Source organism: Acomys minous (genome assembly GCF_964271855.1).
Source record: "Acomys minous genome assembly, chromosome: 3".
In the NCBI taxonomy this organism is placed as follows: Eukaryota; Metazoa; Chordata; class Mammalia; order Rodentia; family Muridae; genus Acomys; species Acomys minous.
This window is the reverse complement of record NC_140485.1, coordinates 2818931-2846248: the sequence shown is the minus strand read 5'-3', so window position 1 is coordinate 2846248 and position 27318 is coordinate 2818931. Positions and strand designations below refer to the sequence as shown.

General features: G+C 39.7%; 1 protein-coding gene across 3 annotated transcripts in view; it reads left to right on the top strand.

Annotated features, from left to right (window-relative positions):
• Positions 1-27318, top strand: part of XRN2 (5'-3' exoribonuclease 2) — a 73005-nt gene that overhangs the window by 22742 nt on the left and 22945 nt on the right. For all 3 annotated transcript variants that reach the window (XM_084776132.1, XM_084776130.1, XM_084776131.1), the window contains 11 exons: positions 1994-2038; positions 3748-3879; positions 6315-6433; positions 9274-9409; positions 10938-11045; positions 11125-11214; positions 11910-11982; positions 16512-16595; positions 18328-18425; positions 18998-19077; positions 21308-21364. In XM_084776132.1, the coding sequence (XP_084632258.1) occupies positions 1994-2038; positions 3748-3879; positions 6315-6433; positions 9274-9409; positions 10938-11045; positions 11125-11214; positions 11910-11982; positions 16512-16595; positions 18328-18425; positions 18998-19077; positions 21308-21364 (1022 nt within the window). The remainder of the gene's footprint in view (positions 1-1993; positions 2039-3747; positions 3880-6314; positions 6434-9273; positions 9410-10937; positions 11046-11124; positions 11215-11909; positions 11983-16511; positions 16596-18327; positions 18426-18997; positions 19078-21307; positions 21365-27318) is intronic.

Genomic DNA, 27318 nt, shown 5'->3' with positions numbered 1-27318 from the left:
GAAAACTGGCAAGATTTGACTTTTCCCCTACCTTGTTTTGATTAATGATGGAGGGCAGATGTTCATGCAGATGAGGCCAGAGAGGGATTTTGAAAGCAGTACTAATGGGGGTGGTTAATGGGGCTTGTAAGAGAGAAATGAGGTGCCAAGAATGACCCTAGAGGATTTCCAAGCACGTAGAAAGTGTTTGGAGCAGCTCCTCTAAGATAGGTTATGGTGCAGGACGCTTTTAGAGGTGGAGGTGAGAATTCCATTTTGGACATGCTTAATTCAACGTACCCAGATGGGGGTTTGGAAGAGAGAGGTCTTGGTTGTGGTTAGTGTTTAAAGCCAAGAGGTCATGTGCTCATTCCCATGTGAAGAGAGAAGTGAAGAGGTCCAAGTACTGGGCCCAAGGGAACAATAACGCTGAGCAAAGGCAGGAAGCAAGAATAGAGGAAAGCCAGGTGAAGAGTGTGACTCGAGGAAGTTCTGGAAAGGACTGACAGATTTCAGCCTACAGAGAAGCTTCTTTGAGAGTCAGGAAAGGCTAGATTGGAGAAATTAGTGAGCCAGCTAGATAGCTCAGTGGGTAAAGGCAAGCCAAGCCTTGTGACCTGCATTTGATTTCTGAAACCCACATTGTAGGAGAGAACAGATTTCTGGAAGTTATTCTCTCTCTCTCTCTCCCTCTCTATCCCTCTCCCCCTCCCCCCCCCACACTTTACTCTCTGATATAAATTATGAAAAGAAGTTATGAGATACTGAGAACTAGGGTTATAGCTGGATATATAGAATATTTACCTCATGTGAGAAGTCCTAGGTTGGGTTTCCAGAATCACAGAAGGAAATCAAAAAGGAAGAAAAAAATAGTTTCTTTACCATTGGAGGTTTCATAGACTCATCCTTCGGTATGTTTTGTTAAATCCCTCTCCTGAGTTGCATGCGGTGGTGCATAGCTTTAATCCCAGCAGAGGCAAGCGGATTTCTGAGTTCCAGGAGCCTGGGCTACACAGGGAAACTGTCTTGAAAAATAACAACAAAAACTCTCTCCTGGCAGAAAACATCAATTTCAGATCTCATTAAAGTTTTGCGTAACAGTTGGCAGGATGCACTTAGAAGAGATACAGGTAATCTGCCTGGGTAGTCACCAGTCCTAAACCTGCTGGCTTCTATTTTAGACCACAGTGGCAGCCAGGACCATCTTAGCTATTGTTTCGAGCATGGGCTTGCAAACCTGTGGAATGGACCATTGTTAGTGGGGAGCAGCATCAGCCCCAAATTCTGGAGAGTTGAAATCAAGGTTGTCCTTGAGGACAGAGAAAGTACTCTACCCTGTACTTTAACTTTGCCCAGAATAAACAGTAACCTGGAATTCCTCTTTCTCTCTTGATATCTCTTTTGGAAGCTAGGGCTTAGTGTTTGTGGAGTCTCACTTCTTGCGTGCTGCCGTTCATGCTAGGAGTTATTAGTTAGGAGTGATTAGCCTCTGAGTGTCCTTATCAACTGTCTTGTAGAGATTTTAGATGGCAATTATATTTAACAACTTAGAATTTGTTTTCTTACTTACATTTTCTCCATATTGACAAGCTCATTTCATTCAAGGTGAAGTCAAGATCTTTGTCATAGTGCTTACATTTTCCTGAAATGTATTTTTAGTATTCTAAAACAAACCCAGTGTGATGGAGCACGCCTTTAATCCTAGCACTCAGGAGGCAGAGGCGGGTGGATCGCTGTGAATTTGAGGCCATCCTGGTCTACAAAGTGATTCTAGGACAGCCAAGGCTACACAGAGAAACCCTGTCTCGAAAACTCTTAAGAACAATTTATTTGTATCTAAATTCAGTCCTTCTGCCTGTGTAGAGTTCTAATATACATGGCCTTGTATATATAGTGTGATGCCTCATTTAGTCATGTCTCCAGGTAAATGGTCTTTTGACTCACTCCTGCTAATGCTTAACTCTGACATTTTTTTGTAATAATTTGACAGAATATGTGGATTTTATACTTTTAGGACAGTTTTAGAAGACGACAGAAAGAAAAAAGAAAGAGGATGAAGGTGAGTTTTAATTAATCACATGAGATTGGTTATAGTTTAACTTTTTTTGAGGCCTATTTATTGCAGTAACTATTCCTTATTCAGTCAAGAACATATGTATCCAAACTGCTGTGTTGGAGCTGGTAAAAGAACGCTGGGATCTTCCCCAACCCAACCCCCCCACCCCCACCCCGTGTGTGTGTGTGTGTGTGTGTGTGTGTGTGTGTGTGTGTGTGTGTGTGTGTGTAGTCTTGAGCCTTTACTCCTTCTGCTTTCTGCGTGCAGGAACTACTGGTATGTGCCATCATCCATAGCCTCTGGTTTATCTTATTTTTTTAAAATTTTATTTATTGTGTATACAGTGCTCTGCATGCACTTCTTCTGCCAGCCAGAAGAGGGCACCAGATCTCATTACAGATGGTTGTGAGCCACCATGTGGTTGCTGGGAATTGAACTTAGGACTTTGGGAAGAATAGTCAGTGCTCTTAACCTATGAGCCATCTCTCCAGCCCCTCTCCCTTTCCTAAGCTCTGGAGTCGGGGGTTCTACCTGATGGATAAGTAGGCAACAAGTGGCACTTGAGTATTAGAATCATTTGTAAAAATTGGGTAGTTTTTGTAATAAGAACAATTAGCCCTTTGCATCTTCTAGGAAGTTATTGAACTCTCTTTCTCTTTCTTCATCATTGCTATGTCAGTCCTTTTAGAATGACCTTCTGAACTATGTTTCTTAGCTCTGAAATCTCCACTGACTCCTCATTCCCGTCAGAGTTCAGTTCTACCTTGGCTCTGGTCTGATCATCCAGCGTATTCCCTGCTGTCCTCTAGATCCACCTGTGTGTGTGTTGCGCGATGCCTTCCTCTGTCCTTCCCACTTGGATTCCTGCCTTTGTTACTCCCTCTCATATGCAGGATCTCCCTGGTTGGTTTTGTTCTTACTGACCAAACCTTTCCCTTAACTGTGCTGCTTTTTGTCTGCCTGTGATACTGATTCTATACTTAATTACATAATATTGTGTAGGTTTTTGTTTTTGTTTTTTTTAACCAAATGGGTTTTCAAAGTTGTTACTTTTACTGTTTTATAAGATCTGAGCAGTATCTGGAAACTGAAAGGGAGAAATGTTAAGTTGCTTACGATTGCATTTGGGTTCAAGAGCACTGTCTTAGTTAGGGTTACTATTGCTGTGGCGAAGCACCATGCATGACCCAAAACAACTTGGGGAGGAAACATTTATTTCACTCACAGTTGCTTATTAACAGTTCATCATCAAAAGCAGTGAGGGCAGGAACCTGGAGGCAGGAGCTGATGCAGAGGCTTGCTCCTCATGGCTTGCTCAGCCTGCTTTCTTACAGAACCCAGGACCACCAGCCCAGGGATGGCACCACTCATAATGTGCTGGGCCCTCCCCCATCACTCACTGGTTAAGAAAATGCCATGAAGGCTTGTCTCGTGTGAGGTTCTCTCTTTTCAGATGACCCTAGATTGTGTGTCAAGTTGACATAAAACTAGCCAGCACAAGCACACTATTATGTGTACTTTAGGGCGAAGTTTTTAATTATTATAGACGGTTGCTTATAAGGTGTAAGGAACCTTATAAGGTTCATGGAAATCCATGCGGCTTTTCAATGAGTTTTAGTAGTAAAGTACTTAAAATAAGAACTGTCCCATTGTCCTTTTTTCTTTCTGTCACTAACTGTGTTGTACTTTAACTTTACTTCCATTTTTGTTAGAGAGATCAACCAGCTTTTACTCCTAGTGGAATATTAACGCCTCATGCCTTGGGTTCGAGAAATTCACCAGGTTGTCAAGTAGCCAGTAATCCACGGCAGGCGGCCTATGAAATGAGGATGCAGAGCAACTCCGTAAGTGGCTGGCTGACTTCTGTGTGCTGTGGAGTGATTGATACCCGGTTCCCTTTGGAATTGTGTCTGTGGATTTTTATCATTTTGCCTAAGGTTTTGTCTTATGGGATTTTGCCATCATCTTTTGTCTTGGGATACTGTAACTGTGTTAAATCTACCTTTTATCAAGATGAAAATCACTAAATGAAGTGAAAGAAAAGTATATGGGGTAGTTAGTTAATACAAGTGAATGCAAAGAGACAACTCCGTGGCTGTCCAAACAGACTGCAGCTGCTTGTCTTTACCCCGAAGCACCGCGGGGTCAGTGGTTCTAGAAACATGACTGGGCACCCAAGTGTTTCCATCCTGAGACTGCAGAGGCCAGTGACTGTGTTCGCTTATTCTCCCTCCTTCTTCCTAGGGTCCAGTTATGTGAGCTTGCCATTTGGTTCTTGCTTTCACAAGGGAACCGGAGTTTGGATAGTCAGGGATACCTTAAAGTATCTGTTCAGAGCTGCTCTGTGCCTTGATTGGGACCTTGAGGATTAAGTCATGAGGAGTATCTTTTTTTTTTTCCTTGTTTTTTCCAAAACAGGGTTTCTCTGTGTAGCCCTGGCAGGCTGTCTTGGCACACGCTCTGTAGACCAGGCTGGCGTCAAGCTCAGAGATCCCCCTGCCTCTGCCTCCTAGCTGGGACTGAAGGTGTGTGTCTGGCCTTTCCCTTGTAGTTGGATGTGGGTTGAATTCAGGTGCTCCTCTAGTGCAGCCAGCGCTCCACCCACCAAGCCATCTTTCTAGCCTTGGGGACATACATTGTCACTCACCAAGCCATCATCTTTCTAGTCTTGGGGACATACATTGTCACTCACCAAGCCATCTTTGTAGCCTTGGGGCACATACATTGTTCTGAGGGGGGCGGGGAGGAGGACAGTTTTGGAAGGAAAGTGCCTTTAAGGTCTGTGTGAAGTATAATTGAGTTTTACTTGGTATGTAGTGTGAATTGTCTTCATGTTAAGGATTCTGTTTTAGTATTAAAGTGTTGAGAGCCTTTCGAGCTCTCAATTTTAAAGTAATTCACTTTACTTGAAATAACTAATCTGCTATGACTAACAGGAGGAAAACTTAACTATGGAAATATTTTCTATTATGACAGTTTTGGTGATTTAGCTTAACTATAACTGCAAAAAAGTTTTTAAAAATTTATTATGTATATAGTGTTCTGCCTGCATACGTACCTGCCCACCAGAAGGGGGCACCAAATCTCATCATAGATGGTTGTGAGCCACCATGTGGTTGCTGGGAATTGAACTCAGGACCTTTGGAAGAGCAGCCAGTGCTTGTGTGTGTGTGTGTGTGTGTGTTTTGTTTTTCAAGACAATTTCTCTGTGTTAGTCCTGCCTATCCTGGACTTTCTTTGTAGACCAGTTTGGGCTCGAACTCACATCGATCCGCCTACCTCTGCCTCCCAAGTGATGAGATTAAAGGCGTGTGCCACCATGCCCAGCCACAGCAGCCAGTGCTCTTAACCTCTGAGCCATCTCTTCAGACCCCAAAATATTTTATAAAAAGTTTCAATGAAATATTAAAATATATAAGGTCCCATTGTGTTCTTTGAATTTGGTACAAAGGAACTAATAATTTAAAGTATCACCCAGATTTTAGCAATACTAATAAAAATCTCCATTTTCCTATTTTACATTCTGAATTTTAAAACCATACATATAAAATAATTCAACAGTTTTCAGATGGAGTCTCGTTAAATTGCTTCTTTCTAATGAGTGCTTGGGTACAGCTGATCCCTTACTATTTAATTGCACTCTCATGAGCTTTATTAGGGGTGTGTGTTATGTATTACAGATAATATAATTTTTCCTTCAAGTATTCTTTTTAAAGAATTTTACTATTTGATAGTAGAGAGTGATTGTGAATTCATGATATCAGAAAACTACCAAAGGAAATCAAGATTTAAGTTGAATAAATTTTTTTGTCTCTCTCTTTTTTAATTATTTATTTTTATTTTATGTACATTGATATTTTGCCTGCATGTATGCCTGTGTGAGGGTGTCAGATCTTGGAGTTACAGATAGTTGTGAGGTGCCATGTGGTTGCTGGGAATTGAACCCAGGTCCTTTGGAAGAGCAGTCAGTGCTCTTAACCGCTGAGCCATCTCTCTAGTCCCCTTTTTTTTTTGGCTCTTAAACTATTTTTCTTTTGAAACAAGTTTTGTCTTAATAATTCTTTGGAGTCTGAGCAAAGGAAGTTTGGTACTTTGTTGCTGTTCTTGGGAAGGAGACTGGTAGGGCCAGGGCCAGTCTCTGTCCTTTCTGCGTGTGTCTGCTCTGTCTGCTTTAATAGCTTTAAACCTGTTAGCCTGAAACTCTGTGTGTGAGTAGTGGGTGTTTGGCTATACCTTCTTCTATAAAACGAATAATGAAGTCTTCCTATAATGTCTGCAGAGTCCTTCAATATCTCCTAATACAAGTTTTACATCTGATGGCTCCCCATCTCCACTAGGAGGAATTAAGAGAAAAGCAGAAGACAGTGACAGTGAGCCAGAGCCAGAGGATAACGTCAGGTAAAGCCATTTTTTGGGGGGGTAGCATTTTGTTGGCAAATTGCTGGACTAGATGTGGCCTAATTATTGCTATTTAGCTTAGAGCAGCAATGTCTTCAGATACTTGCCTGTGATCTTTTTATCCAGCAGTAATTAATATGGAGAGTTAGAATAGTCACTAATTCCACAGAGATATGTAACCTATTGCTGTTAAACCCACGCATCTAGATTAGTATGCAGGCAGCTTTCTGTCTTCCAAGCCGTTTTCCCCTCAGAGACCAAGCGCTAGATTGACTAGGCACAAATGTTTAGCTCCGATGATGTGATCTGAATGTTACTGTTTGGAGATTACATTTTCAGGTTTCTTAACCTAGAAAGTTCAGATATATTTGGACAATAACATAGTTTGCCTTAGCATTCTCAACCAAAAAGGTTCCTCCTCAAAATGACATGTGCAGAAATCATTTAACAGAATTGCGTGTGTGTTATTTGGTTGCATTACAGGAGTTTCCCTTTAGCTGTATACTTGAAGTTTATAGTGGGAAACTTTGATTCTGTAACTGCATCAGAGACTGAAGTCCAGATCACCCCGAGCTTTCTGTACAAAGCAAAACAACTTTAAAAATTATAGCTTGCTAAGAATTTAGGAAAATGTTGTGTTTCAAAGTTTAGTAATTTTGTGCTTCTTGTATAAGAGATAGAATGTGGAGATTCTTATTTATGATTAAGAACTTCTTGAGTAGGTTATATATGGCTTTATTTTCCTAGTATCCTTTAATCAGATTAGCCATGAGATAAACATTTAATCTAGCTGTAGTTTCTGCATTCTGTCAGTCTGGGTTTCCATTATAGAAGGACTCAGTTTTATTTGATATTTAAAAATATGTTTTAGCCTAATGTATGTCTGTGTAGTATGTACCTGGTTCCTAGAGAGACCAGAGGAGCTATCAGATCTCCTGAAATTGGAGTTACAGGTGGTTGTTGGGGGCTGGGATTTGAACCTGGGTCTTCTGGAAAAGCAGCCAGTGCTCTTAACCTCTGAGCTATCACTCCAGTGCCCTCACCTCCCCCACCCTTTTTTTAAAGTCAAGATCTCACTGTCTAACTCTGGTTTGTGTGGAACTTTGTAGATCAGCATGGTCTAGAACTGATAGAGACCTGCCTGCTCCTGCCTCCAAATACTGGAGTAAAGGCAAGTGACAGCTTAGCTAGCTAGATTCTTTTTTATTTATCATGTAGCCATCATGACAAGCACTGGTTTAATAGGTAACTTGATGTGTTCAGTAATTTATTGTTTAATACTGGTGTTAGGGATAGTTAGGTAAAACAGTGTTTCTATCAAGAAATGATTGAGGTAGCCGGGCGTGGTGGTGCACGCCTTTAATCCTAGCACTCAGGAGGCAGAGGCAGGTAGTTCAATGTGAGTTCCAGTCTAGAAAGTGACTCCAGGACAGCCAAGGCTACACAGAGAAACTTTCTCTGTCTCAAAAAAAACAAAAACAAAAACAAAAACAAAAAAACAAAAAACAAAAAACAAAAAAAAAGAAAAAAAGAAATGATGAGGCTTTGGGCTTTTGTTTCATTTATGTTTTTATGTAAAGCAGTCGAGGCCATCTCTTCTAGTTTTGGTAGGTGGTTTGGGAGGACGGTGTGTTCTCTATAGTTACTTTGTTAATCTGATGCTCATGTAAAAGTTCTTAATGAAGAATGACCTGATGTTCTCCGTCTGTCTTGATTTTTTTTTTTAAAAAAGGGTTTTAGTTTATTCCTGTTCCTTGAGTAAAATATTTAAATCTTTTAGAGAATAAAAATACAAACAAAACACATTTGGGGGCAAAGATTTGATGTGGGCTGGAGAGGCGGGACCAGAGGTTAAGAACATGGCTGCTCCTGCAGAGGACCTGGTCTTGTTCCCAGTACTCACACGGCAGCTGCTGTCTTTAACTCCAGTTCCCGGTCATCCCATGCTGGCAGCCATGAGACTCTGGAACATGGACGGAAAGTTTAAGTTATGATCGTGTATCTTCCATGTTAATGATAGTAAGTGAATTAACTGACCTGCTTATAGGTTACCTAAGCGAGGAAACGGGTGTGAGGGGACAGTGTGTAAACAGATCTCTGTCTCCTAGGCGGACGTCAGAGCTCGTGGTTGAAAAGGATGAGACAGGCAAGGACAGAGAGGAACAGTATGCAGCAGACACACAATCTCTGCATGCTCCTAGATTATTTTGTTTTTTAAAAAACATTTACAATAACTACCTTCTTCATATGATAGAATACATTATTAAAAATGTTGAAATAAAATATCTTTAATATTTTAATCTTAGGACACAGTTTTAGAATTATTGCACAATTTAAGGAAACAGGGGAAGCAGTATTAAGATTGGTACAAACAAGGGCCCTGTGTTTACTCAATAGATGGTTATATTATCTCTCTCTCTTTCTTGGTTTTCGAGACAGGGTTTCTCTGTGTAGCCTTGGCTGTCCTGGACTCGCTCTGTAGACCAGGCTGGCCTCGAACTCACAGTGATCCACCTGCCTCTGCCTCTGCCTCCCGAGTGCTGGGGTTAAAGGGCGTGCGTCACCACGCCTGGCTATCCTCTCTCTCTTTTTTTAAAACGTAGCTTTATAATGGCCTTACCAGAATCAGTATTTAGGTGTCTGATGTTTAATCCTCTTTAAGTTGATAAATGCTGAAAGTGGAGTGTTTAGAAAGTTAAATGAATCTCTGTTAGCTTTCTGGTCAGCTCCTTTAATTTACCTTATTAGGTATTAGGTATAAATAGGTTTAGATCGGGAATCAGTAGCCAGTCTGCAGTTGCTCATGTATTGATTGAACACAAACTTCACCTGGATTTTAGGTTATGGGAAGCTGGTTGGAAGCAACGATATTACAAGAACAAGTTTGATGTGGACGCGGCTGATGGGAGATTCCGACGGAAGGTCGTGGAGTCCTACGTGGAAGGCCTGTGCTGGGTCCTTCGGTACTATTACCAGGTACCAAAAGAAGCCTGCCCTGTCATTACAATACCGGTGGTCTCTATAGCCTCCTGAATACTGAATATCCTTAGATAAAAGTCTATACTTGTTACTTTAACTTTTTATCAAAAATTATTACTGTGATTAATATTTGTAAAGACTTGGAAGCTCCTTAGGAATTACTCTATCAATAAAATTTGGTTTTGTTGTGTTAAAGGAATTTAAGGATTGACCGGTGTTTGAGTTGGTCTTTAAGATGATTAAAGTTTAACGGAGTTTTGGTTTGTTATTTAAGTAGGATTTAAAAATAGCTGAGTACTTAGCAGTCACTATGTAACTAAAGAAAGGATACAGTATGGCACATACCAGTAACAATTTGAAGGGCATTTGACTATAACAGTTCTCCTATAATATATTACATGAAATTAGTATTAATTGAACTGGTCTGATTCTGACTTGAATCCTTTTAATTTATTTATTGTGTTTTTCTGAGGCAGGGTTTCTCTGTGTAGCCTTGGCTATCCTTGAACTCACAGAAATCTGCTTGCCTCTGCCTCCCGGGTTTTGGGATTAAAGACATGTCCTGGCTTGAGTTGAACCTTTTGTTAGTTGAGGTGCCAGGTTGGGGAGAGGTTAGATAGACACTCGGAAGACTGTACCACTGAAGGACAGTATCTGGTTTCATGTTAGGTAAACTAAGTGTGGTGCCACCTGGGGATGGATGAAGTCGGTCAGCATGTAGATTGCACCAAGCAGTGCTGGGAAGAGAGCCTCCTTCCTGTTCACACCACACCAGGAAGGCCCCCCTCTCTCCTTGAGTAGTACTTGCTTTTGTTTCATTTTTGGTGTGCTTACTAATCCTTTATAGTTAAGAGAAAGTTGTCACATGGAAGTGTAATAATAAATTTTGATTGTTTAATTTTCAACTACTGTTGAAGTTTCCAACTATTTCCTGCTCAGTAAATATACCGTGTAAACTGCCTTTGGTTTTTATTTGATGATAGAAGCTCTGAGATGGGAAAGAAGTGCCATCAAATACATTTTAAGGATAAATATCTTTTTTTTTTATTAGAGCTCTACCACTGAGCTAAATCCCCAACCCCAAGGATAAATATCTTAGTGAATTTGTGTTTGTGAATATAAAGTTTGATGTTAACTACTGATTATTCAGGATAGTTTTGCAATATTTTTAAACTAAAGGAACCACTGATATGAAGCAGTCAAACAATATTTTGAGCTAAAAAAATTAACAAGTAGAGTATATAATAGAAATGATACTTTGCTGGGCATGGTGGTGCTCGCCTTTAATCCCATCACTCGGGAGGCAGAGACAGGTGGATCTCTGAGTTTGAGGCCAGCCTGGTCTACAAACTCGAGTCCAGGACAGCCAAGGCTACACAGAGAAATCCTGTTTCAAAAACCAAAAGAAGAACAGAGATGATATTTTAAAATAGGATACTGCAGACTGACTGATGGTTGTAGATTAATTTTTTAGCCTGTGTTCGTCATTAAGATGGTTTGCTTTTGTCCGTCACTAACGATGTAGGGCTGTGCATCCTGGAAGTGGTACTACCCGTTCCACTACGCTCCCTTCGCGTCAGACTTTGAAGGTATTGCAGACATGTCTTCTGAGTTTGAGAAGGGCACAAAGCCGGTAAGATTCAAGTTGCTGGAAAAAGCAGGAATTTGCATTTGATAATAATTGGGAGTCTTAACTTTTCCTTCCCTTGCAGTTTAAACCACTGGAACAACTCATGGGGGTTTTCCCAGCTGCAAGTGGTAACTTCCTACCACCATCGTGGCGGAAGCTCATGAGCGACCCTGTAAGTCTTCGGGCTTGAAAACAAGTTGGTAATATTAGTCAGAGCTGCTTTTGCACCTCATAGTTAAAAAAACTGAAGTACAAAAAGAATGTGTTCTGTGTATTTCTCACTGCATAATGTGTACTTTCTTTACTGTGAGCGTTATGCCCAGTACATAAAACTGATTTGTTTTCAATCTACATGTTACTCTTTTGAGATGGGATACTTACTATGTAGCCCTGGAATTTCCCCAGTAGACCAGGCTGGCCTTGAACTCACAGAGATCAACCTCTGACTCCCCGGGACCAGAATTAAAGTTGTGAGCTCCTACACCCTCCATAACTATTTTCATTTGTTTCAACCCTATGTACTGACTTCAAGCATTCTGTTTGACTTACCTGAAATTACCTTTAAGGTTTGTGTGTGTGTGCTTGTTAAAGATTGAGACCCAGCCAGGAAATAGGAAATGTTGAGTAACAACTCTTCACTACCTGCATGTAGCCCATAATTATCTGTTCTAAAACTCATTTTATTTGTTTAAATCAAGTTGTTATTTTACTACATCTGGTATTAGCGACCTCCATGCCTTAACATTTTAGAGAAAATATATCTCATTTCCTCATTGAGGCTTGATGAATTGAGTAAAAGTCCTATCATGCTTTGTGACAAGGTATGTGACTTTTGTGTTTAATTCTTTTACTTTCTCCCTGGAACAGGATTCTAGTATAATTGACTTCTATCCTGAAGATTTTGCTATTGATTTGAATGGGAAAAAATATGCATGGCAAGGTAAAATTCAGATATTATTCCTTTTTGTTTACTTTTTTTTTCTTTTTTGCTTATTTTCTTCTTTTTTGCTTATTCAAGACAGAGTGGTGTGTGCGTGCGTGCGTGCGTGTGTGCGTGCGTGCAGCCCTGTCTGGCCTGGAACTCCTCTGTAGATAAGGCTGGGCTCGGACTCAGATCTGTCTGCCTCTGTCTCCTGAGTGCTAGGATTAAAGGCATGCATGCACCATCGTAGCTTGGTTTGTTTACAGGACTTACAGGATAAAAGAATTCTGGAAACCATATTTATTTATTATAACTGTGTGAAAAGTGGATATATCTATTTAATCCATGATTGTTAGTGATCTATATAAAGTAATTTTAATAGTAAAGTTTGGTAAATAGTAACTTGTTGAAATAGGCTAAAATTGCAGGTTTAGTGTACTTTGTGACTTTTTTCTTCAACCAGTAGCCCATTGTACCCTTCAAGGTTGCTGAGAAAGAAATAGAGTCATGTGGAGACTTGTGACAAATATGCTGGAAACTTAACAGTTGGCATTCATTTGTTATGCTTCTTTTTAAAATTCCTTGTGTAAATTATGTAGGAAATGAAATTTTAAGATTCATACTAAATTTAAGATGTTATGCAATACTTCACAAATGTTGATCGTTGAATATAAGACACGATAAAAAAAAAAGTCTCCTTCACCAGATTCTCCTTTTAGCAGATATTCTACCTTACCCCCTTTAAGGTTAGTAAGCTCAGCATTGTGAGGCATGGGGGTAGGGTAGGGGGGTGTGGTGCGGCATATAAAGAATTTACATATTGAAGGGCTGGAAGTAGCTCAGTGGTTGGTCGTTTGCCTGGCATGCACAAGCGCCTCTGATCCCCAGCAGCCTTACAACACTCACCTCCCCTGCCCACCCAAAATCAAAAAAACATACTGTACTTGCAAGCTTTAAGACATTTGGGGGTTGGCTTTTGTTTTAAGTAGTGGTGATAATTTCATATTACTTCAGTATAATGTTATTGAAAAATGCATCTTCCATAGTGGAGCCATGTAAAATGTGCCCTGTGTCACATGTGAATGGATCAGGCTTTGGAAGAAACTTTGTAGAGGATCTTTTAACTAAGGAGAAACAGCATGGGAAAATAGAGGGGTAATAAAGGAAAAGCTAGCCGGCACTGGGAGGCGGAGGCAGGTGGATCCCTGTGAGTTCGAGGCCAGCCTAGTCTACTAAGTGAGTCTAGGACAGCCAAGGCTACACAGAGAAACCCTGTCTTGAAAAATACTGGAAAAAATTTTTTTTAAAGTTAGTAAGTAAATATATATGTTTATTAAATACATAATCCAACCCTTGCTTGGGTTTACTAAATAATTACTATATAAACATACAGGTTACATGTCAACTTATGTTATTATAGTATTTGTAGCAATGATAATGAATTGAAATCAACATGGTAATTCCAGAGAGAAGATAAAATAATGCCCAATAGTTTGAATTTTCCCATATCCTTGCCAATTATTTTTCCTTGGGTTTGCTTTTGTTTTCTTTTGAGCTATCCTAATCACTATGAAATGGTAATTCACAATAGCTTTAATTTATGTTTCCCTGATGATACTGATAGTGAACATGTTTTCATGTGCCTTTGGGGCATTTATATCTTTAAATATCTATTCAAATCCTTTAGGTTGGGTTGATTTTTAGTTGTTGCATTGAAGTTTTTTATAGTGCATAAACGTTAATCCCATTTGATAAGATTTTGGTATATTTTCTCCAATTCTGTGGGTTATCTTTTCACTTTGTTATGGTGTCTGTTAATGCCAGAAATGTTTAAACTTTGGTGCTCTATTTTAGTATTTTGCTTGTCTTTGTGTACCCAAGAAATCATTTGTCAAGTCCAATATCATGGATCTTTGCCTATTTTCTTTTAAGATTTCAGTCTTCAGTAGTATTTGACTTAATATTTGTGTGTGGTATAAGATAAAGATCCAATCTTACTCATTCATATGTGGAGATATACTTTTCTATGCATCAGTTGCTAAAAAGATTTCTTCCTATTGAGTGGTCTTGGTACTCTCTGCAAATCATTTGGATATTTTCAAGGCTACTGATCTAGTCTCGTGGTCTTTATGTCTGTTTTTATGCTCGTACAGTACTGTTTTAATGACTTAGATGGTCTAGGAGGTCAGAAGGCTTTTCCCTGGTCAGGATTTCCCTAGAGTCTTTTGAGTCGGTATCAGTGACAAAATACTTGACCAAAGCCGCCTAGGAAAGAGGCCTGGCAGTGGGAGGCAAGGGGCATCTGGTTCTTATCGCCGAATTAGACGATGTCTAATCGTCAGTGCTCAACTGCCCTCCTCTTCTTGTTATTGGGACTCCAGCCATTAAGACAGCTGCCCCCCTTCAGGGGCATTCTTCCCTTCTCAGCTGAACTTCTGTGGAAACACCTTCACAGATAGACTCACAGGTGCCTCTCTCGGGCACCCCCAAACCCAGTCAAGCTGACAGTGAAAATTAACCAGCCCAAGTCTCTTGGGACGTTTCATGATATATATATATATATTTTTTTTTCATCAAATTACATTAATATTTTCATTTGGATGCCACCCATAGTTTTTTTTAAAAGGCAAATTTAGTACTATTAAGAAATATAAGTGTTGGGTGTGGTGACACATGCTTTTAATCCCAGCACTTGGGAGGCAGAGGCAGATGGATCTCTGTGAGTTCAAAGCCAGCCTGGTCTACAAAGTGAGTCCAGGACAGCCAAGGATACAGAGAGATACCTGTGTCAAAAATGAAAGAAAGAAGGAAAAAAAGAAAAGAAGAGAAATATAAGCCTGGTGTGGTGGCGCACGCCTGTAATCCTAGCACTCTGGGAGGCAGAGGCAGGTGGATTGCTGTGGGTTTCAGGCCAGCCTGGTCTGCAAAGCAAGTCCAGGACAGCCAAGGTTATACAGAGATACCCTGTCTCAAACAAAACAAGCGAAAGAATCAAAACACAATTTTAAAACAGTGGAAGCAATAGTACTATATAACTTGGTAAAGTTCTTGCCTGGGGTGATTAAATCTTAAAATGGTGGAGAACTGTAGCTGGGCACTTAAAAACAAATCATAACAGTTTTTTCACTATATGTACTATTAAAACATGTAACTTAATAGCAATATTGTGATTTTATACAATTTGTTATATATGTAATAGTTCTGGTTTCTTTGTGTTTTATAAAGGAGCAGACAATGTAGGTAATTTGGTCAAAGTTTCATGGTAGCAAAACCAAGGTCTGAACCTACAGAGTCTGGCCCTAGAAGAGCTCTTTTGAAGTGACTGTTTATCTGACTGAGGATCAGATGAGGCCACAGGAGGGATGAGATGTCCCTCCTCTCACCTGACCACCAGCGCCCTGCTGTTAACCCTTCTGCCTCCCCTAGGCAACACAGGGAGTTTGTTCCTGGGGACTGCATCCCTGTGGGTGGCGCTAGCAAGCTGATTGCGCCTTGTCTGGAATTACTATCACAGGAGAGTTTTATTATAGGAAAATCTTACAGGGATTTCGTTAAATCCTAAGTCAAATGGGTAGAAAATAAAAGCTAAATAATGATTTGGGTATTTGTTGGTATATTTTTCCCAAGTGTAGGATTGAATAAAATTTGAACAACTTTTATTTCCCTGTTTGCCAGTAATTGAATAACAAATGCTGATAATTTTGAGATTGCATCTTTTAGGTACTGCAAAAATTTATACTAGAACTTAGATTCTTACATGGCAGTAAAATTAAATTCTTCCTTACTTAGAAAAGGAGTAACTAAGTTAGTAATGTTTACTTTGGAAGCCTTTTCATTTCTTATAATTTTCAAATACAGTGGTTTGGAGTGGTGGTTGTTAGAGAATTGTTTAGTTCTATTTCACTATTGTTTTTGCTATTTATCTTTAAGATTTATTTGGCAAAAATAGTATTTTTTTATATTCTAGCAGAACAAAGATATGCTTCAGTAGCTTTTTTTTAAGTATTATAATAGATACTATATTATGATAAACTTCCCTGAAAATGATAACTGTAGGTACAAGTAAAATAATAACTTTAATTCAGCACATTCTGAGAGCCATTCCCAGCCCCCATATGAAGTCTGTTCTGTTCCCTGCTAGTAAGTTACTTAGGCAAGGCTCTAATTACAGTACAGATTAATCAGATTGATTTCAGAGTGCTATGGAAGCTTGGAAGAGACTTTTCATGTAGTCCAGAAATAGAACCTCTGGGTGTGTTAGGTAAATGACCTCATTTTACAAAGACTCAGGACATAAGGACATGCTCAAGTTCTAGGGAGATAAGCTGCTGCTTGGCCCGAGGGCATTAGTAAGGTCACAGTATTGTAAGTGTGAAAAACATGGTGACATTTTTGGTCATTACTACCACATATTTGCATCTGAATTTTGGTTATGTGACAAAATAGGGTTCAGTTCCAAATGTCTTTGTGTCCACAGACATACTTTACTAGAATGTTCATTTGAACCAATGAAAATTTGACGTTGGGTGGTGTGCTGTTTTCCCCAGGTGTTGCTCTATTGCCATTTGTGGATGAGCGAAGGCTGCGAGCTGCCCTCGAAGAGGTATACCCAGACCTCACTCCAGAAGAGAGTAAGAGTCAGTCTATCCAACATAGACTTTGTTTCTGTATAAAATTAGACTTCAGCTGGGTGGTGGTGGTGCACACCTTTAATCCTAGCACTTGAGAGGCAGAGGGAGGCCATCCTGGTCTACAGAGAAGGTTCCAGGAAAGCCAGAGCTGTCATACAGAGAAACCCTGTTTCAAAAAACAAAACCAAAAACACAACACCAACAAAAGAATTTAGGCTTCTTTCCTCTTGTCAAATTGCTCATATAGGAGGCATACGTTATTCATTTATTATGCTTCTTAATCTATTATATGTAAATTGAGTACTAAATAATTATAATGTTTAATTCAGAAGTATTTACTAAACTTGTGAAAGATTGATATATAGCTGGGCTTTGGTGGTACAATCCTTTTATCCTAGCACTGAGAGGGCTAAGGCAGGAGGATTGCTGAAAGTTAAGTTCTGCTTGGGCTACAGTGTGAGACTCTCAAAAAATAAGTTACACTTCAAAAATATCTCTTGAGGTATTCCAAGCAAGTGGACCTAGGAAACAGACATTGTGTGTGACATTATATATATATTTCAAGCCAAAATGAATGAAAACATGAAAATAGTCTCTTCATACTGATTAAAGAGCAGTCATCAAGAGGGAGGGTGTTATGTTCTAAGCCCTGTACACAAGTGCGTCCAGTTTGATAAAACAAGTACAGCTAGAGATGATGTCACAGAGTAACCTCAGCAATTGACAGGTAATCCTGACAGCAAATAATCTGAATTAAATGACCTCCTAGATCAAATAGACTGAGCAGATAATTTATAGGACATTCAACCTATCCAGACTGAGGAGTACATATATTTCTTAGCAGACCATGAAACTATCTCTAAATCATATACTAGGCTACAAACCAAGTCTTAAATAGACAGAAATGGAAATAAGCAATTTCTCATATTCTCTCTGATCTTGCAGAATAAGACTATAAATCAACAGTGAGAGAAACCCTAGACCATCCTCAAGCCTGTGCCGATTAAACAAGACACCATAGAGCAATGGCTGGTCTTTGAAGAAACTAAGAAGGAGATAAACATTCCTAGGTTAATTAAAAAAAGAACACCCTTTGACTTTTTATTCTAAATGACGTGCACACACAAACATCCTCTTGCCTCTTAGGAAGGCATTGCTCATCCTCTCCATCTGCCTTCTTCCTCTTTCATTCAGAGGATTAACTTTCCTTGAAAGAGTTGGGTAAAACAAGCATTTACTTCTGGAAGGCTAACTTGAAATGTTGTTCTACATAGAAAGTAGCATTTTATAATTAAGGCAGAGTATTTAGACTGGGAAATTGTGAAGCTGAGCTCAGTTTTGAAAATTTATTATCAAGATAACAAGTTTAAGAAACTTGATTCATTTTTGTCATAAGGTGGTTGTATGTTCTCAGAGAATCTTACGTCTTATACAAGCAGTCAGCTAGTTTGTAACTCAGAAAGGCTAGCTCTTTATCTTGCAGCATATCCAAGTGTGTCTCATCAGTGGCCTTTTTCTTAGAGTCACTCATTGCTGAAAACTCATTTCAGAATATTATTTCTTCCATAGAGGGACACATCACACACGTAAGCTTGTCACTTATAAATAATGTTTCATATGCGCTGTGTTGGAATTAGTTTTAGAAAGTGCTTTTTGTTGTTGTTACAGCTTTATAAAAATAGATCTTATTAGATGTAATGGCTTGACTGTGGCCTTATGCTTTTTTATTTAGACAGGAGAAATAGTCTTGGAGGTGATGTCATGTTTGTGGGGAAGCTCCATCCACTACACGACTTCATTTTGGAGCTGTACCAGACAGGTTCCACAGAGGTACAGTATACAGTTGTTTAATAATATAAATAGGAATATACACAGTGTGTGTGTGTGTGTGTGTGTGTGTGTGTGTATGTGTGTGTAGCATTTAATTTACCCTTAACTTTTTTAAGTCTAAAATTTTGTGACACAGAGTGTATTTATGGTATTGTACAACTAGCACCATTATCCATATATAGAACTTTTTCCTTTACCCATTAGACAGTATTAAACAACATTTCCGCATTCTGGGTTCCTCCAAAGTCAGGTATTTGTCTTTCTGTTCTGCTTATTCTTGGTACCCGCACACCTGGACTCCAACAGTAGGAGCCCTCATTGTCTGCCTCATCCCACTTGGCATATTAATGTTCATCTATGTTGTTGGCATTACCAAAATGTCATTTCTTTATGTGACTGAGTCATTTTCAATAAGAAGCACAGGCCACCCTTTATGAGTTCCGGCTGATAGGTCCTGGTTGGTTTGCTCTTCTGAGTAACAGTCCTATGAACTTATGAGAAGGTGCGCAAGTGTCTGCTGTGTCCTCGTGTTCTGCTCATCAGTTATATTATAGGAATGCATTTCTCCACAGCCAGTAGATGTGCCTCCTGAATTATGTCATGGGATTCAAGGGAAGTTTTCTTTGGATGAAGAAGCCATTCTTCCAGATCAGTAAGTACCCACTTCAGTATCATTGGGGAAACTAGAAGTGAGCTTAGTTGGTTTTTACTTTTTTTTTTATTTTTATTTTTTATTTTTTTGGTTTGCTGTCTTATTTTCTATACTTAAAACAACATTCTGATTCCCAGCCCGGCTCTATCATGTAGCAGCTTTGCAGCCTCCGTGGGACTTTTGGGTCGCTGAGACTAAGGAACCTGCACAGTCACAGCTGTGTTCATGTGCTACTACTATTTCACCATCACTGGCTTTTTCCATTTTTTCTTAAATACACAGTGTTTTTAGAGGCAAAATGTGGGGTAAGAAGCAAAAAAGACAACTGAAATAAATGAGCCCGATTTTTTAATTTAAAAAATTTAACAATGATTGTTAGTGGTAATTTTAAAACTGCATTGCAGTTTCTATCTTAACCGATCTAGCACACAAATACTTGAGACTGAACTATTATATTTATTTTACAAGCTTTACAGCAAAACATCTAAGTAGTATTAATCTACTTTAACTCTTTAAGCTAATATGGCTACCTTCCAGTTGAAATCCCTGAGATACTTGTATTTTATGGCTTTCTGTGCTCCAGCTGCTCTCATTAAGTGCCCTGGGTGGCTCTGTGTGGCTGATCCCTACTTCCTGTCCCTCCCCCTTGCCTGGCTGGTAGGAAGTCCAGCCCTTCTCTCCCCTGTTCAGTCACTGGTTGTTATTGACATGTCATACAACAGTTGGGGAGCAGTGTTAACACAACATGGAAACAGGAGATTCTCAGAAGGAGAACTGTAGCCATATGTGGGAGCACAGAAATCAGCATCTGAGTCTTTACACAGTGCATAATAGTAACATTATGCCTACAAGTGATAACCTTTTTGGGGGGAGGAGGGCTTTGTAAAATAGTTGTTTTACATCGAAATGTTAATTTAATATTTTTTTGAAAAAACTTAACAGTTATAGCCAAGATAAAAGTACTTTGAGCTCCTTCATAATTTTTTTCCCTCTGTCAAAGTGTGTGTGTGTTTGCATACGTGCGTGCGTGCGTGCGTACGTACACAAGTATGTGCATACATTCACTTGTATAGAAACTAGACAACTTTATTGAATGTCTTCATTTACTCTCTACTTTCTGTTGTCCTTTTCTTTTTTGAGACATGGTCTCTCTCTGATCCTAGGGCTGGCGTATCACCTACACTGGCTGGCCAGCCAGTCCCTGGGGTCCTTCTGTCTCTACCTTCTCCGCCCTTGTATTACAAGGACAGGTGCCACGTTCAGTGTTTCACATGGCGCTGGGAATTAGTGCTCAGGTCTAAGTGCTTACGTAGCAGTTTATCAACTAAGTCATTTCTCCAGCCCAGGCATCGTGTTCAAGGACGTGAGAGTCCTGAGAATAGAGTGGTGAGAGAGCTCCTCAGGGCACACCCTCAGGAGGGGCTTAGTAATCACAGGTCTGTGACAGCATAGCACTGTCACAGTGAGCGTAGTTTGTGAGAGATATTGATACTCTACTTAGGAAGGCCCTTGAGACATTGTCACATCTTTCTTTGTCATTCTTTAGTTACTAGTGAGATTAAATATCTTATGGTTAATGACTATTTAGCCTTCTTTTCTAAATTCTTTTATCTATCTTTCTGTCTGTCCATCTATCGATCTAGCTTTTTTTTGGGCGGGGGGACACTGTATATCCTTGGCTATCCTAGAATTCATTCTGTAGACCTGGTTGGCCTCTAACTCACAGAGATCCACCTGCCTCTGTCTCTTGAGTGATGGGATTAAAGGTGTGCGCCACCACTGCCTGTTTTCTTCTTCTTAAACATGTAAATTCTTGTCTGTGTGTGGATAATTGCATGTGAGTGGACATAGTTGTGGAGACCAGAAGAGGGCCTCAGACTATTCTAGAGCTGGAAATAAAGGAAGTTGTGAGCGGCCTAACAGTGTTTACTTTTAACTACTAAGCTCTCTTTCTCCAACTCCCATTCAACTTTTTTTTTGGTTAATCTCTTCCTACCCCCTTTGGATTAATTAGGGAAGGGGACTGTCCTGTTTTTACAGATTCTAATATAAATCCTTTGCCCATAATTGTTTTATACTTAACAATAAACAGAATCATCTTATAAACATATATTGCTTTTGCTAGTGGATTTTTAACAATTTATTATTTTAAAAGCCTAACAAACAGCATGCCTTACTTGCCCACAGAGTTTCAATATGCATACAGGTGATTTTTCTTGTTTCCTTTTAGAACAGTGTGTTCCCCTGTACCCATGTTACGGGACCTGACACAGAACACAGTAGTCAGGTAAGTTTTCTAGAATTCAGAGCATTTGTTCAGGGCACAGCTTAGAATTTACAAGTGAATTTTAGCAGATCTCTAATTTACAAGGAAACGGCAGTGCTAATTCACCAGTTCTTTGAGATTGAGCGTCCTTGTGCTGCAGACCTCAGAGCGGAGCCTCTTGACTTTAAATTATGTATATTGTTACGGTTACTGATTTAACAAGCATGCTTATCTGTTTTCTGGTTTCCCCTGACAACCTCTGATTCCTTCAGGATTAGGAAAGTGGGAGGTGGAAGTGGAGTGTGTGGCCAGCGGCCTACAGAGCAGGCAGACCTGTGTGCCCAGCGGCTCAGACTGCTTCGCTGGTGGTCTGATGATTGCTGTAACTGTGGCTCCACAGAATTAACACATAAACAATGTTATGTAGTATATTTTACTTACGGTTAACTAGAAAATTTATCCCTCACTTTAACATTTTTCATTGGGTTAAAAAAAAAAAAAAAGGAATGTAATTGTTGCAAATAAAAGTCAGCACACTGCTTCTCTGTGTGATACAGTTGGAAATCTTGGTGCCAGAATTTATGCCTATATCATTTTTGGCAGTGTTTAGCAAAGACTAAAGCAAACACACTTGAGAATTTGGTAAATGGCTGCTAATTCTAAGTCTTCCTGACCCATTAGTAAAATTACTTATACTTACACAAAATACTTTAGATTTTACTTAAATTTCTCATTACAAAATATCAGCAGTCTATACCCTGGCTTAACTGGATTTAGCTAGTAGCCAATGGCCGTTCTAGGAGGGCTACGTCTCTTCTATATTTTACTGCTCATCTTTATACAGTGTGTTCTGACTCTGTATCCTTTGTTAAAGGTGAAGTGCAGACTTTAAAGCCGTGCACATAAGCCCGGCACAGACAGTCGGGCTCTACCACATTAAGTGTGGACACTGCATTAACTTGTGGGGTCTCGGACTCACGTTGGTGCTTCAGGCCAGTTAATTACATGAGTCTTCTTTTTGAACTGTCACATTTTTGTTTGTTCTTGTGTTTCCTGCATTTTTCAAAGACTTTATTGCCTAGCTCTCTAGAAATACTTAGGATAGAGAAGTTTGCACAGAGGAGAGTTACAGATCAGTGGACAAGTCCTGGAGTGTCTTGGGGGGTAGATGCCGCAGCTGGTGTGGTGGTTCATTGTTTCTGAACCTGAAGGACCTGTAATATTTGACACAAATGTGCTTGCTGTGTTCATTAGGGTTAAAAACAAATCCAAGATCTATGTGCATTTCAGGTATATGTTGAAAGTTTAACTTCAAACTTGTTTTTATTGTTTTGTTTTTTGTTTGTTTGTTTTAGTTTTTCGAAACTGGGTTTCTCTGTGTAGCCTTGGCTGTCCTGGACTCGCTTTGTAGAGCAGGCTGGCCTCGAACTCACAGCGATCTGCCTGCCTCTGCCTCCCGAGTGCTGGGATTAAAAGCCTGTGCCACCATGCCCGGCTTTTTTCTTTTTAACTTAATTTTTAAAAGATTTGTGGAAAACTCGAGCTACCTTTTGTCTTAAAGTGTAATTTACAGCATTTTCTCTGAGAGATGTTGTTGAGGCCAAGATCCAGTTTTCTGCAGTAGGGGTGTGTGTGTGTGTGTGTGTGTGTGTGTGTGTGTGTGTAGGCGTGCTCAAGTTGTATATTCCAGTTATATTTGTTTAGTAAATGCAGATTTAAAAAAACAGAGCCATCTAGTCATTTATGTTGACTCCTCTTCTTTTCCTTCAGCTGGTGTCTCCTTCTATTCTTGAGAAAATTTTTCCTCAGATTGACTTGGATTGGCTCCTGTCATATCTGGTTTTATCTTTAGTATTGAGAAAGTATATTATTACACAGTGGCATCCCTCATGTCCATAGAAAGACTTTAAGCAGTTATATAACCTGTGGCCTGGGAGATCGTTAATCTCTTCCAATACTGATTTCCTAAGCCATTTAGTATATTTCTAGCTGAGCTTTGAATATAACCAAATAAGACGTTTCCTTTAATTGTCCTCATCTTGTTATTTTTTTTTCTTATTTTAATTTTGTTTGGACATAGTAGTCTTTATTAATTCCTTGTTAATTATTTATATATATATATATCACTTAAATTATTTAAAAAAGTTTGTCTTTCCAATGCAACAGCATAATTGCCTGTTCTTTTGGTGGCGTGGTATACATGCACACACTATGTGTGTGCTTTCCAGGCCTATCATGATTTAGAACAGTTGTTCTTAACCGTCTTAATACTGTGGCCTTTTGATATAATTCCTCATATTATGGTGACCCCAACCCTGAAATAATTTTTGTTGCTACTGCATAACTGTAAATTTGCTACTGTTAAGAATCATAATGTGGATATCTGATGTGCAGTACCTGTGAAAGGTCCTTTGACCTCCAAAAGGGATTTTGACCTTCAGGTTGAGAACTGCTCATTGAGCAGAACCCTGGCTCTGTGGCTTGAACATCATCCTGTTTCTCAAGGTTACCTGCTTGCCGTTCTGGCTGGTCCTTTCAACATCACATTGACCTTTATGCCTGTCTCTCGGTGCTTGAAATGTTCTTCCCTTCTCTGTCTGCCTGTCTGTGAACTAGCCTCCATCGCAGCTTCCTGTTAAAGTGTATAGCTTGTATAGTTTTATATATCACGTTTTCAGCATAACTTATTTTCTTCAAAGAGGTGTGTCTCTCAAACTACTCTGATCACCTTTGAATAAATGAGGCAAAGAATAGAAGATCTCTTTGGGAAGTTTTGTTTTTTTAATTGGATTTTGTGTAAATGGAATTTTAAATGTACCGATTACCACAGTATTTATAAGGCTCAGAACTGTCAGAATCAGAAGCCTAAAGAAAGTGGAATACACACATTCAACAGCAGACTTAATGTGGAAAACACTTGGGAGGGTTTAGCTGCTGTTGCCTGCAGTCCTGTGTAGGACACTAAGCTGGTTAACCTCTCCTGGTAGAATGTCACAGTTGAACAAACTCTTCAAGTGTCTTAAAATGTCAAGTATATGAATAATAAAAAAAACGTGTGCAAGAACAGTTTACATTGGCATGCTGGCTGAGCGTTGCCTACAGAGTGTAGGGAAAGGTAGAGGAGAGTGAAGCCTGCTAGTTGGAACTTTCTCCCTGCTTTGAAAGGCACGCTACCGATCTCATACAGTAATGTTGAGATAACATTCATTAGAATAGAACTTTTTGTTTGAAAATTTGTTATTAGGCATGCAGGTACATGGGGCTTAACACACACACACACACACACACACACACACACACACACACACACACACACACACTGGAGGTAGGTGGGGGGGGAGAGAGTGAGGGAGAGGAGAGAGAATGCATGTGGCTGGCTGTCAGAGGACAGTTTTACGCAGTTGGCTCTTTCCTTCCACCTTTATGTAGGGCTCAGAGATTAAATGTAGGTTGCCAGGCTTGTGCAGTGAATGCTTTTACATACTGCACCGTCTTGACGACTCCTCAGAATAATTATTAAGATGAACTAAGTCAGAAGAGATGCTGTGCATCTACAGTATCTTATCTGGAATACAAATAAAAGTACTAGTTTCCTTATTTTCAAAGATATTTAGGATTTTTATTTCACCTGTGTCATATTTGTGAGGCAGCTAAAATGAAAGAAAGGTAACTGGCAAGGAAGAAGTGCATTGTACTCTGAGCTGGTGGGAGGAAGCCAGTGTTGTATCGGCAGTGTTACTTCTGTGTTTGGAAAAAGCAGGTGAAAATATTCGCAGGTGCACAGAGTTGCACGGAATAGTGTGCATCTATTTACATGGGTCTATGGCTTTGGTGAATCAGCCTAGTGAGTCCCTAGGCTGGTCTGCTTTTGCACCTTTTGTTTAGGTGCTGTAGCAGGTGCTCCACCATAGAGCTGGGGCCTTCCGCCACAGTCCCTTCTGTTATTGACTGGCCTCTTCCCTGGACGTGAGAGCCAGGCGCTCCTCCTTCTCTTCAGTGTTGCTGCTTCCTCTCCCAGATCAGTTCTACACGATTGTTCTCTGTTTTTGGTTGTGGAGATTGTAGATAAATCATGTGATGTTTCCCTTCAGTGCTCTACCTGAACAATTAACAAAATAATTAACCTGAGAGAAGTGAAAGAATGCGACGTTTGGACTCATATAAAAGATTATCTTGGCCAGCCGTGGTGGTGCCTCAGGAGGCAGAGGCAGGTAGATCGCTGTGAGTTCAAGGCCAGCCTGGTTTACAAAGCGAGTCCAGGACACCCAAGGCTACACAGGACGCCCCCCCAAAAAACAAAACAAAACAAAACCCACAAAGCCTTAATGAAAACATTTGACTTGTACTTTTTTGTGAGTGTATGCAGGTGATAGTTTTTCTTTTGGGGCTATGAACATCACAATTAAAAAAAAATTCCTTGTATATGCAGTATTCCATGGTATACACTACATTTCTTCATCATTGTTTATGCAAGGGTGTCCAAGTGACCGCACCTTGTTCATGGTGAATGTTGGTGCAGTAGATGTGGAGATGCAGCAGTCTTTTTGTTTGTTTTAGTTACATACCCGGCAGTGGGATTATCTTATAGGCACTGTATTTTTAGTTTTTTATTTTATACATATAATTTAGAAGCATAAAACTTTTCCATAATGGGCCTATGACATGTATTCCCACAGACAGTATGCGAAAGTTCCTTTTCCAGTTGAAGTACTCAGGCGGTTCAGGCAGAGGAACAAAAGTTCATAGCCAGGTGGGCTGCGCTGTGACCAGCAATTAAGACTTCTAGAACAGGGACAAAACTTCAGAATTTGGTGCAGGCAAAGATTGCTTTTCAAAAACAAAACCCTAAATGCACAGGTAGCAAAAGCAAAGCAGCAGCAGTAAAGGGAACCTATAAAATGGCTACCTGCTACTATTTAAAAAAAAAAAAATAGCTGGGCTTTGGTGTCGCACGCCTTTAATCCCAGCCATCGGGAGGCAGAGGCAGGTGGATCTCTGTGAGTTCGAGGCCAGTCTGGTTTGCCAAAGGGAGTCCAGGACAGCCAAGGCTACACAGGAAAACCTTGTCTCAAAAAACAAAAAACAAGCTCTTTTCTATATTCTCATCAACATTAGTACTTTCTGTCTTTTTAGTAGTTACACTGTTGGAGCTAGAGTGGGACGACTCCTAGTTGGTGTGATTTCCTTACTGACCGTGTCCTGTGTCCCTCATGCCTTTGCTGGCCATTTGTATTGTCATTTGAGAAGTGGCTGTTAGTTAGCCTTTCCATTTTGCTATTTCCTTACATACTCATTTTTGTATGTTTGTTTGGAGACAGGGTTTCTCTGTGTAGCCTTGGCTATACTGGACTCACTTTGTAGACTAGGCTGGCCTCAAACTTAAATCTGTTTTTCAGCCATTTCTTATTAATGGGGGGGAGGGGTGCCCCCTTCCACTTCTCTTTCTGTCTTCCTCTCTATGTGGTTGTTAATTTTTTTATCTTGTAACTTCACTAAATTTATCAATTCCATTGGTTTTTTGGTAGTCTTTAGGGGGATTTTGTGTATAAACATACAATCTGACAGCAGTAAGTTGGCTTATTCCTTTTACCCCCACTTTGGGCTTACTTAGTTACCCTGGAAAGATTATATTATGTAGGAGTGTTGTTCCTTGTATGTTTCCATCTATTAGAGCAACCACTTTCAACCTTTTCCCATTAAAGCTTAAGTTGGATGTGCTTTTCCACATACAGCCTTCGTTATGTTGACATACATTTTCTTCTATGCTTAACTTTTTGAGGATTTTTATTATGAAAGAATGTTGGATTTTATTAGATGCTTTTAATAAGATGATCATATGGTTTTGCCTTTCACTTCATTAATGTAATGTTGCATTAATTACTTTCTCATTGTGTGACAGAGTCTCTGAAACAACTTAGGAGAGGAGAGATATTTGGGCTTACAGTTGGAAATGGTTTGGACGATAGTTCCTTGGT